Source organism: Onychomys torridus, chromosome 1 (genome assembly GCF_903995425.1).
Source record: "Onychomys torridus chromosome 1, mOncTor1.1, whole genome shotgun sequence".
Classification (NCBI taxonomy): Eukaryota; Metazoa; Chordata; class Mammalia; order Rodentia; family Cricetidae; genus Onychomys; species Onychomys torridus.
In genome coordinates, this window is record NC_050443.1 from 98,849,352 (window position 1) to 98,862,132 (window position 12,781).

At 49.5% G+C, this 12,781-nt stretch overlaps 1 protein-coding gene across 1 annotated transcript in view; it reads left to right on the forward strand.

Moving 5' to 3' along the window:
• The window catches only part of Vwa3a (von Willebrand factor A domain containing 3A), a 65,728-nt gene extending 53,719 nt beyond the window's left edge, over positions 1-12,009 (forward strand). Inside the window, exons 26-33 of the mRNA XM_036196395.1 lie at positions 1,018-1,126; positions 4,316-4,460; positions 4,833-4,977; positions 5,552-5,703; positions 7,097-7,220; positions 8,826-8,923; positions 9,040-9,105; positions 11,253-12,009. Of these exons, the coding sequence (XP_036052288.1) occupies positions 1,018-1,126; positions 4,316-4,460; positions 4,833-4,977; positions 5,552-5,703; positions 7,097-7,220; positions 8,826-8,923; positions 9,040-9,091 (825 nt within the window). The 3' untranslated portion in view covers positions 9,092-9,105; positions 11,253-12,009. The remainder of the gene's footprint in view (positions 1-1,017; positions 1,127-4,315; positions 4,461-4,832; positions 4,978-5,551; positions 5,704-7,096; positions 7,221-8,825; positions 8,924-9,039; positions 9,106-11,252) is intronic.
• The last annotated feature ends 772 nt before the right edge of the window (positions 12,010-12,781 follow it).

Genomic DNA, 12,781 nt, shown 5'->3' on the forward strand with positions numbered 1-12,781 from the left:
TCTGTCACTGTAATAAAAAAAAAAAAAAAATCATGACCAAGGCAATTTGTAGAGAAAAGAGTCTACTTGGAGCTTACAGTTTCAGAGGGTCAGAGTCCAGGACCATCGTGGCGGGAAGCATGGTGGCATGCCAGCAGGCATGGTAGTAGCTGAGCGTTCACACCACAAGCACGAGGCAGAGAGATAGCTAACTGGGAATGGCATGGGCTTTTGAAACCTCAAAGTCCACCCCAAGGACACACCTTCTCCAACAAGGTCACACCCTTCCCAACTGGGAGCCCAGTATTCAAGCATGTACCATTCTCACTCACCGTCATGGTGCCCCAACACTGGCATGGCTCTGGCAGGATGGCAGGAGGGGCAGGTTCCTTCTCTGTCTTCTGTTTGAGAGGTGTTTTCCCACTGTTCTGAGGTTGCAATAAGTGCATTCAGCACAAATTAAAATTGGCTTCTTTCCCACGTTGCCCTCTGATACAATGTGATCAACATCAGAGGAAAGTAAAAATAGCCTTAAAACTGTCCACTAAAAGACAGTGGGCTCATTTCTCATGCTGTCCCTCCCTATCTGAGGTTATCTTTCCATTTGAAATGTATGGGCCTTCTAGCCCTTGATTAAGGATTTTCTATTTTAAAACTTGGAGATGAGGTGGTTTTCACTACTCTGGTGACTCTGTCACCCACCCTTATCCCATTTTCCACCCCTTCACAGAATCATGGAATCTAGCAGTAAATTAAAAGAAAAATAACTTTCCAATAAATAAAACTGTTCCGAACGTGGTGGTCTGTGTCTGCAATGCCAGGACTCAGGAGGCAGGAGGAAGAAGATGATAAGTTCAAGGCCAGCATGGGCCACATAGTGAGACCCTGCTTCAAACTGAAGCATGCAAACAAACAAATATATATATTTAAAAAGATATGTGGAGAGTTGTTTATTTCAATGGTGTAAACTGTTTTAGGGGTTCTGAGACTATGAACCATCACTGGTGGGGTGTACTAGCCTCTGCTTGCCTCCCCCAGGGTGTGGTGAAGCACATCCAGTGGACGCTGCGGGAAATGGAGGAGTACATCACATGCATGGAGAAGGTGATGAGGTGCTATGTGAAAAGGCTGCAGTGGCTGCTGTCTGGTGAGTCTGACTACAGCTTGGGAAGGTGGAAGGAGGAGCCTGAGAGGAAGTGGTAAGGCTAACCCCAGAATTTCAGGGTCAGTCCTTCAAGGCCAACTCCTCAAGGACTGTCAGGCCCGTGGGTTTTCCCAAGCCGACTCTCCTTGGACTGAATGAGCAAGCTCTGGGTCCAGAGGTCAGGCAAGGTGCTAGGGGACAGAAGTGTGGGACAGGAACCAAAGGGAGCTTCTGCCTGCCCAGGCTACCTACAGAGCTGAATATCTCCTTCACTTCCCTGTACATGACAGAGGATGTCCTAGTTCTGACCAACACTGTCAGGTGGTAAGAAATGGGGGTTATGTATTAAATAGTCTGTGGTCATAGTGTGTGGCCATGAGTGCTGCTTTCCAAAGCCTCTCTTCCCATCTCCAGAGGTCACGTGTTAGGGCAGGGAAGTAGAGGTCCCTGTTCTCAACTCACACCAGCCACTTGGAAAAGATGATGACTGAGTGCCATCATTTGTAGCAAGGATCTCACACCTCACCCACAGGTCCACACCCAAACACCTGTGCTTCAAACTCACCGGAGAGCCAGGGATATGGCTTAGTGGCAGAGTGCTTGCCTAGCATGTACAAAGCCACACATTCAGTTCCCAGGACTCATACACACAAACTCACGGGTGAGGGGGGGGGGAGTACTTCATTCATTTGTTTACTCACTCATTCATTCAATGAAGAAGTATTGAACTCCTGCCAGGTATGTGGGAGAGGGTAGAAGGCAAGTCCCAACAGGGCTCCTGGGCCCATGGATCATGTGGTCTAGGAGAGAGCTGTTATCCAGAGTCATAAACAAGTGTGGTATGGCCACACTGATAAGTGCAGGGTAAGTGGGGGCGGGGTATGGTACTGTGAGGGGCAGTTGGCTTAGGTGGGAAAGCGTCATCTCATCTCGGAGAAAGTGTCCCTGAAGTGATGCTTAGAAGAAAGGCAGTCTGGGGCGGAGGCCTTGAGTGGGAGGGGCAACTCTGAGTTCAAAGACTGAAAAGAAGATGACAGTGTGGTAAGTAGGAGCCAAGCAAAGAGCATTCACGAGAGAGAGCTGCAGCCAGGGCACAGATGTTACTAAGAGCAACAGGAAGCCATTAGCAGATTTTCCACAGTAGAAAACGATCAGTCAGCTTTTGCAATGATCCCTCTGCTGCTCTGTGGATGATAAACTCTTGGGGGATAGAGCAGGACAGGTATTATCTGGTCCTACTCTTTGGGGAGATGAAGAGAGCTGGCCTAGGTTATGTAGGCAGAGAAGTGGGCAGAGCATGAGAGATTTGGAAGTGAAAATAGGCAGGGCATGGTGGCTCACACTATATTCCTGCCATCAGATTCTAAATGGAATGTTTGTGGTTGAGGTCCTTGGAGGGCTGACCAGCTGGCTGGCTAGTCTCATAGACCACCCTGCCAGCTTCAGGATGGCTTTCCTCTTATCTTCCATATGACAGCATTGCTTTGGGACACCCAAATGCATCCTGGAAGACCCTAGGCACCAGTGTAGATGAATTTCTAAACAGTCTTATTAAATAAGAAACACAGAGCCAAATACAGAGGTAATAGCCAAAGAGATCAGAGAACTAGCAAAGAGCCATGACCTGCCTTAACTTTCCACCATGCTGTAGCTTTCCCAGAGAGAGCTTCTTCCTGTCTAAACTTTTATTGCCTTCCTGTTCTGCCTTCTCATTGACACTAAGCCCAGCCACATGACTTCCTCATCACTGCCTGTCTATACAGACCTCCAGGTCTCTATGGCTGGTACTGGGATTAAAGGCGCATATCACCACCTTGACTGGGTCTTTGACCACACAGAGACTCTGCCTGCCATGTAATTGGATTAAGGGTGTGTGCTACCACCGCCTGACTTCTGTTTATGACCTCACTATGACCTGTGACCTCCAGGCAAACTTTACTAACATACAAAAAAAATCTCACATTTCAGGACAAATAGAATATCACCACACACCAAGGTCCAACAGACTTGGTCTACTTATCATGGAGAGTGGCTAGTTGATATTCCAGGCATTTGTCAGTTTTCTTCTGCTTTCCCAGTGAACACCAGTGTCCATGACATTGGTCATCTCAAATACTTGCTGAACTTCCCCCACTGTCATTTCTGTACAGCCAGAAGACCAAAGTGAGAGGATGCCTGATAGAAGTGTACAGTAGGAAGGTTTCTCGGGTCCCACCAGGCCCTGTGGTCCCGCAGCTGCTTATAAAATAATCACTCAGGGGCTGGAGAGATGGCTCAGAAGTTAAGAGCACTGACTGCTCTTCCAGAGGTCCCGAGTTCAATTCCCAGCAACCACATGGTGGCTCACAACCATCTGTAATGAGATCTGGTGCCCTCTTCTGGTGTGCAGACATACATACAAACAGAACACTGTATACATAATAAATAAATAAAATCTTTAAAATAAATAAAAATAAAGTAAAATAATCACTCAGAAGCTTATATTAATTATAACGGCTTGGCCATTAGCTCAAGATCATTACTGACTAGCTCTTACATTTAAATTAACCCATAATTCCTATCTATGTTTAGCCACGTGCCTTGGTACCTTTTCTCAGCTCTGCCTTGTCATCTTGCTTCCTCTGTGTTGGCTGGCAACTCCTCCCTCTGCCCTTCCTCTTCCTGTCTCTCTCCTCGTCTACTTGCCCCGCCTAAACTTCCTGCCTGGCTACTGGCCAATCAGTGTTTTATTTATCAACCAATCAGAGCAACACATATTCAAAGCATACAGAACAACATTCCACAGCAGAAGTGTGGATTAGGGGACCAAGACAGAACCTAGTCTGTAAGCTGTAGTTTCTGGACAAGTTGCTAGCCCTCTGGATCTCCCCTTGAGCTGAGTCCCCAGGCTTTGGACAACTTCTCTTTACGTCTCACCTATCCTGCATGGGTGTCTCCATCCAGTCCCTCACCCTGGCTTTCTCTCCAGTCCCCCGAGATGAAATCTTGATCTCCCAAATCTCATACGGCTGGCTCTCTCTACCCTTGGACAGCTGACTTCCCTAGCGCCACCACAGGGCCATCTCCCAGTGGAGAACTTGTGACCAGCTATGGAGGAGGCAGTAGGTGGTACGAGACTTGGTGTTTTGTAGAGACCATGAGGAAAACTAATGTCCCACCCCTCCCCTGCCTCTGCCACCCACCTTGGAGTAGGGAGCCGCAGGCTGTTTGGCACCATCTTGGAAAGCAATGTGTGCATCATGCTGGACACGTCAGGCTCCATGGGCCCCCACTTGCAGCAGGTGAAGACAGAGATGGTTCTGCTGATTTGGGAGCAGCTGAGGAAGCACTGTGACAGGTAGGTGACAGGGCTGGGGTGGGTAGGATCAGGAAGATTAGAGGACAGCTCCCCGTTTTCCCAGGCTGAGCACACTTCCAGTTCCTCACAGTTCCAAGGGGAAAGAGATTTTAGAAATGAGAAATGTTCTTTTGAATCATTTGTTGAGAAGGAAAGAACACTGAATTTTGCTCCAGGGCAATATCTTAATCTCCTTACATTTGCATCTAGCATTTTCAGGGGGTGCCCTCTCCCTTATCAGTGTCTGGACTCAGGTAGAGTCCTCAAGGGAACAGTCCTCATGGAGGTGACTTCCACAACATCAACACAAACTGGCCTGTTCTTACCAATGGTTTTTCCTCTCTCTGCCCCCTTCTCTTTCTTCCTCTCCAGTTTTAACCTGCTCAGCTTTGCAAAGGACCTGAAGCCGTGGCAGAACACTCTGGTGGAGACCACAGAATCAGTGTGTCACGAGGCTATGCAGTGGGTGACCCACTTGCAAGCCCAGGGGAACACATCATTCTTATCAGCTTTAATGGCAAGTGCTGCCACTGAACCCCACATTGTAGCACAAATAGTGCCACCCTATACCAGTAGCCCATGATGCTTTGGGACCTACAGCATGTCACCTCATCTCATCCTCCTAATAGCCGGGTGATACAGGGCTCTCACTTTCAGAGGAAGACACAGAGGCTTGGGGAAGTTGGGTGGCTTGTCTGGGACTAACAAGCTAGGAAGTGGTCCAGACTCCCCCTCCTGACCCTCAGCAGCTCCCTTGCTCTATCTTAGGCTGCGCATGGAATTTCAATCTTTTTAGAAATTTATTTTCATTGTGTGTGGTGGGAGATATGATTTGTGTGGGCATGCATGGCATGGCATACATGTGGAAGACAACTTTGTGAAGTTAGTTCTCTCCTTCCAACTTTACATGGGTTCCAGGAATCAAATTCACATTGCCAGGCTTGCATGAAAAGCAGTGAGCTGTCTTGGTGGCACAGAATCTTAATGGGCAATCAGACACATTTTCCTTGGGGCCTCCTCCTTTGGGCCATTTCTGTCCTTCCTAGTGAATCTCTCTTCCCATGTCTCACTACCTCCCTATGCTCTCTTAGAAAGCCTTCAGCTTTCAGGATATGCAAGGCCTGTATCTCCTAACTGATGGAAAGCCAGACACAAGCTGCAGCCTTATTCTCGACACTGTGCAAAGGCTCTGGAAAGGGAGAGACGTCAAAGTGCATACTATCTCCCTGACGAGCAGAGACAGGTGAGCACTGTAGTAAGCTGAACTTGCTTCTCCTAGGCTACATGTCTAAAGGCCTGAGAGCCTCCACTAGGCCAGGGCCTCCCTTAGACACAGGAACTAGGGAGGCGTTGCTTTAATTAGTGACCTGGACACCACAAAGCAGCAACCCTCTCCCTACCCCAGACTGACCAAGCAACAAGCCGATCTTCCGTCACTCTACACCCTTGAACTGATGCACCCCAGTTCATGATTTCTGTTATCTTCTCCCTTCTGGCCTTCTTTAATTGGAGAAAACATTTATGAATACTTGAGGGAATTAGAAAAGAAAACATCATCATAACACTATCTTTAATATTTTTATTTATTCTTTGAAAATTTTATCCATGTATGCATGAATGATTACACCTACCCCCAGCTCCAACCTCCAATTTCCCTTAGACACCCCCACACACAATATGTCCCTCTCAATTTCATGGGTTTTCTTCCTTTTTAAAAACTATTATTTATTTTATCTTATATGTAGGAATATTTTGTCTACATGTAGGTATGTCTGTCACAAGAGTGCCTGGTACCTTCAGAAGTCAGAAGAGGGGTTCATGCCTCCAGAACTGGAATCATAGATGGTTGTGAGCCGCTGTGTAGATCTTAGGACTCAAACCCAGGTCCTCTGCAAAGGCGACAAGAGTTCTGAACCACTGAACCATTTCTCTCAAGCCCCATCTTTCTTTTTTATTAATATAGAACACTGAGTCTAATTTGTGCTGCCAGTATGTACATGGATAGGGGCCATCTGCTGGGGCCTGGGCGACCTACCAATGATCACACACTCAGAGAAAAGCAGCTCTTCCTCCCTGTCTGGCCACCAACTCTCAGTAGCTCCTCAGCCAGGAGGAGGCCTTCTGGACCCCTCCCCCTCCATGCTGGCATTTTAACTGGCTTGACCTTGATAGAACAATTCTTATTTCAGATGGTCGTCTAGAAGAACATGTGTTAGACAAGGTGCAGCCCCTTTAAAGAACCCTTTATCCTGAGGGCTAAAGGCATGTCTCAGTGGCAGAGTACATAGTATTAGATGGATGAGGCCCTGAGTTCAATCCCCAATAAAAACAAACTTTGTTATTAATAAAATTGGTTACTTGGGTACATATTTTCTCTCTCTCTCAACTATTAACTCTATAAGGATCATATTTGTGTCCTGGTAGGCCTTTCACACAGTAGACGCTACTGGGGGATGTGTATACCCCGCCTAAGAGTGTCCTTGACGGTCCTAACCATGATCTGGATGGTACAAGCTGAGCCCCATTTGCCAGGATGCTTTCCCTTGAGCTCCACAAGACTTAAGTTCCACGGGGCCTGGGGCTCTGCTTGCCTCTCCTGGCCTCTGTGAGTCCCTGAGCCTCTCTTCTTCCTCCAGAGCAGCAGTTGAGTTCCTGAGGAAGCTGGCTTCCCTCAGCGGAGGACGTTACCACTGTCCTGTGAGTGAGGACACCCTCAGCGGGATTCATGGCTTGCTCACCAGAGGCTTCATCAAGGAAAGGGTAGGTCACCAGTCATAAATGTGAGTCTCCTGAAGAGGCTTCAAGAAGCCTCGGCAAGTACTGACTTCCTTCTACCTGAGATCTCTGCTTCTCTTGAATCACACAATGTTGATCAAGAGGGCATGTTTCCCATGGCTGTCCCTCTAGGCCAACTTCCCCTGAAGGCGGAGACTGATTGGGAATGCTAAGGTTAGGTCAGACCGGTGTCCACCTGTTGAGTGTTTACAATGTGCGAGGATCACTTTACTTCGATGACCTCCTTGGGTCAGCCACTCTTACATCGTCATCCCTGCATAGACAAACAGCTCAAGAAGTTGAAGTGTGAGCCCAAAGTTAGAAGAAGGGTGAAGCCGAGCCCCGAGACAAGGTTCAGAGCCACTGTGCTTCAACTCCTGTGGACCCCTGCGTCCATTCTCTGGAACACGGGCGTTCATTTCCTCTAAGCAGCATGGAATGAAGTCATCCGTTAGCTACTATTATACAACAAACGCTGAGGAGCCGAAGGTTCCAAGGAGCCCATTTAGCAGGGAAATGGTGCACATATTATTAACTCTTCTTTGTTGTTTTTTGTTTTGGTTAGGTTTTTGGTTTTTTGAGACAGGGTTTCTCTGTGTAGCTTTGCACCTTTCCAGGAACTCGCTTTGTAGACCAGGCTGGCTTCAAACACACAGAGATCCTCCTGGCTCTGCCTCCCAAGTGCTGGGATTAAAGGCATGTGCCACTGCCTCCACCACCACCAACCACCACCACCACCTGGCTCTTTGTTCTGATAGAGCCTTTTGAGACAGAGGTTTGCTATGTGGCCTTGAACTCCCAAGCCTCCTGCCTCCACTTCCCCAGTACAGAGATTACAAGTATGTACCACCAGGCTTGGCTTTACTTTTATCTCTGCTTTTCAGGAGTGTTGGAAGCTGAGTCCAGAATCGGTGGAAGCATTTTTCCATTGACCTACCTCTCCAGATCCCCAGGCCTTGGGTGTTCGACAAGGGTCTCACATAGCTTAGGCTGGCCTCAAATTCACTACGTGATTGAGACTGGCCTTGAACTCCTGATCCTCCTGCTTCCCTCTGGGATTATAGATGTGCACCACCACACAGATCCGAAGGCTTCTGCCTGCACAGCGGGAACAGCTGCTCTCCCACTGCCGCCGGCTCTCTGTCTCAGAGCTCTGGGGCTCTGGAGTCTTAGTAGTTAATGTCTTCAGAGACATTGCTGTGAAGCTCTATTTTACTAGAAGACGCAGAGAAAGGGCTTAAGTTATTTTACTGCCTGACCAGCAGTTTAGATAAGACATATACATACCACTTTTTCCTCATGCGCCCAGGGAAGAGCCAAAGTCACTGAAATGTGGACACTACCTTGCTCCCTCCCCTCCTCCCCCCCCACCCCACATGCTGAGGCTTGCAGCACCTAATTTCAAACTATCCCATATATACAGTGGCTGCCTGGATCGGTGGAGATGCATAAGCTTCGGCCACAAGGATTCCCTGCCTCTGGAGAGAGGCTATGTCTAATGTTCTCGAACCATCTTCTGAGACTTTAGATTTCAGGTCTCATCTAGTCAGTTTAGTATATTGAATCTGACCTTCATTTCTCCTCCCCTAGGATCCCCAGTTGCCACTGTTTGAAGGGGATGACTTAAAGATACTGGCCCAGGAGGTCAACAAGGCTAGAGGCCTCCTTAAGCAAGCCCAGTTCTTCAGGTATGCTTATCTAGCCGTGCCTCCCACCTGTTAACCACCCAGATGGACACACCTTTAATCCCAGCATTCATTACCCATTCCCAGGGAACCATGTTCCTTTGCCTTCTCCCTTCTAGATCCCAGCTCCTGAAGAAAAATAACACGGAACCAAAGGACATTCTTTGCTAGAGACGTGTTCTCAGGTAAGAAAAGGAGTGGATGCCATATATGATGAGTGCTCATGAAGGGCCAGGCACATGCTGCTTTACACACAAGTGTAACTGTGGGGAAGGATCAGAAATTGTGATTCCTCTGACTTGAAAAGCTAGTCCATCCACTGAGCACCCCTGACCTAAAGAGCAAACTGACAGAGAAAGCTGTGACCCCCAGATTACCTGCGGGAAATAAAATGTTTAGCACTAAGGGCACTCTGAAGGCTGAGGGCAGGGAGGCTCTTTGCCTTGTGTCTGGGGCCTCCCAGGCCTCCCTCATCCCCCTGCAGTATCCTGGGACACAGAGTCAGTCCCTCATCCCCCTGCAGTGTCCTCCACACTGTCCCTCATCCCCTGCAGTGTCCTACACACACACACACACACTGTCCCTCATCCCCTGCAGTGTCCTCCACACACACACAGTCCCTCATCCCCCTGCAGTGTCCTACACACACACACAGTCCCTCATCCCCTGCAGTGTCCTCCACACACACAGTCCCTCATCCCCTGCAGTGTCCTCCACACACAGTCCCTCATCCCCTGCAGTGTCCTCCACACACACACACACAGTCCCTCATCCCCCTGCAGTGTCCTCCACACACTGTCCCTCATCCCCCTGCAGTGTCCTCCACACACTGTCCCTCATCCCCTGCAGTGTCCTCCACACACACACACACACTGTCCCTCATCCCCTGCAGTGTCCTCCACACACACACACACACACTGTCCCTCATCCCCTGCAGTGTCCTCCACACACACACACACAGTCCCTCATCCCCCTGCAGTGTCCTCCACACACTGTCCCTCATCCCCTGCAGTGTCCTCCACACACACACACACACTGTCCCTCATCCCCTGCAGTGTCCTCCACACACACACTGTCCCTCATCCCCTGCAGTGTCCTACACACACACACACACACACACAGTCCCTCATCCCCCTGCAGTGTCCTCCACACACACACACACACACTGTCCCTCATCCCCCTGCAGTGTCCTCCACACACACACAGTCCCTCACCCCCTGCAGTGTCCTCCACACACACAGTCCCTCATCCCCTACAGTGTCCTCCACACTGTCCCTCATCCCCTGCAGTGTCCTCCACACACACACAGTCCCTCATCCCCCTGCAGTGTCCTCCACACACTGTCCCTCATCCCCTGCAGTGTCCTCCACACACACACAGTCCCTCATCCCCTGCAGTGTCCTCCACACACACTGTCCCTCATCCCCCTGCAGTGTCCTCCACACAGTCCCTCATCCCCTGCAGTGTCCTCCACACACACTGTCCCTCATCCCCCTGCAGTGTCCTCCACACTGTCCCTCATCCCCTGCAGTGTCCTCCACACTGTCCCTCATCCCCTGCAGTGTCCTCCACACACACACAGTCCCTCATCCCCTGCAGTGTCCTCCACACACACAGTCCCTCATCCCCTGCAGTGTCCTCCACACACACACAGTCCCTCATCCCCTGCAGTGTCCTCCACACTGTCCCTCATCCCCTGCAGTGTCCTCCACACACACACACACAGTCCCTCATCCCCTGCAGTGTCCTCCACACACTGTCCCTCATCCCCTGCAGTGTCCTCCACACACACACAGTCCCTCATCCCCTGCAGTGTCCTCCACACACACACAGTCCCTCATCCCCTGCAGTGTCCTCCACACACACACACTGTCCCTCATCCCCTGCAGTGTCCTCCACACACACACACACACTGTCCCTCATCCCCTGCAGTGTCCTACACACACACACACACACACTGTCCCTCATCCCCTGCAGTGTCCTCCACACACACACACACACTGTCCCTCATCCCCTGCAGTGTCCTCCACACACACACACACACTGTCCCTCATCCCCCTGCAGTGTCCTCCACACACACACTGTCCCTCATCCCCTGCAGTGTCCTCCACACACAGTCCCTCATCCCCTGCAGTGTCCTCCACACACACACAGTCCCTCATCCCCCTGCAGTGTCCTCCACACTGTCCCTCATCCCCTGCAGTGTCCTCCACACACAAACAGTCCCTCGTCCCCCTGCCGTGTCCCACGACACACCGTACACTCTAGACTGAGCTCACTAGGAAGTTTCTGTTGCTGCCTTCTGCCTAGTGACTCCTGCTTATCTGTCAAGGCACAGCTCAGATGGCATCGGTTCCACTGTGAAGATGTCTCTGGTACCCATCCAGAGCTAAGGACCTCCAGGCACATCTGGATGCTTCTGGCCTTCCTCTTCTTCTGGCTTTCCTGACCAGCTATGCCTCTTGGGGCATTCAGCACTGTAGACTGTGATGTCCTGCTCAATGTCCTAACTCTTGACCACAGTTCCCTCCCCACAAGAAGCTGCTGTCTTAACTATCCATGGATCACCAGAACCTGCCATATGGTAGTCACGTGGTAAGCAGTGAACACCCAACTGGATATAGCAACCCATCTCTGGATAGTAGCCTGATGAAGCTTCTCCTCCTGGTTCTGCCCTATACTTCTTACCACCCGGATCCATGGGCAAAGGCAGGCACCAGCAGCCTAGCTTGGGGGAAGACACAGACAAGAGCCAAGCCCCATCACCACCACCATCACCTGCTAACCAGAGGCTACTATGGACCCAGTCCAGAGTAAATGCTCTGCTCTGGCCTCTGAATGGCAGATGCATCCTTTGAACCTGGCTATACCATGTACACATGAATGGGGACATCGTGTGTTAGATGAATGATCTGGAATCATTTCCTAAAATGAGAAAATTGCTTTTACTAATAGAGTCAAACTGACTTCAAATGCTTGAGTATTGGTAATGAGGTGTGTGTGTGTGTGTGTGTGTGTGTGTGTGTGTGTGTGTGTGTGTGTTTGTGTGTAAATTTTGCGTGAGCTAAAACTTTGTTAAATGCTGGGCAGTGGTGGCCCATGCCTTTAATCTCAGCACTCTGGAGGCAGAGGCAGGCAGATCTCTGAGTCCAAGGCTAGTCTGGTCTACAGAGTGAATTCCTGGACAGCCAGAACCGCACAGAGAAACTCTGTCTGGAGAAAACAAAAACAAAACATCATTCAGATTATATAGAGGATTTAAGCTCAATATGAAAAGGATAAACATACTTATTTTTAAAATGCACAGCAACTCAGACAAACACAAATGGGAAATGCATATGCAAAAGTGCTTAACATCTAGAGGTGTGACTCACTTGCCCAGTATACCCAAGGTTCTAAGTTCAATCCTCAGTAACACAAAATACACACACACACACACACACACACACACACACACACACACACACACACACAGTTGAACCAGGCATAGTAGCACACACCCATCATTTTAGCACTTGAGAACTGGAGGCAGGAGAATCAGAAGTTCCAGGCCAGGCTGGGCTACTTGAGACTGTATCTCAAAAAAAACCCAACCCCTGTCACTCCTAAAGGAACAGTGGAAAGGAACTTGACAGCCTCACCTATTGTGGAAATACAAATTGAAGTCACAATGAAACACAGCCACAGAGTCAGTAGAATGGTTTTATACAAGATGACCGTCCATGCCAAGACACCAGAGTGACCAGAACGCTCCTGCTGCTGGGATGCGGCTCAGGGAAAGAAAATGTAAATTTTTACCACTTTGAAATGTGGCAATTTCTATTAAAGCAAAACACATCTGTTGTGTGGCCCAACAATCCC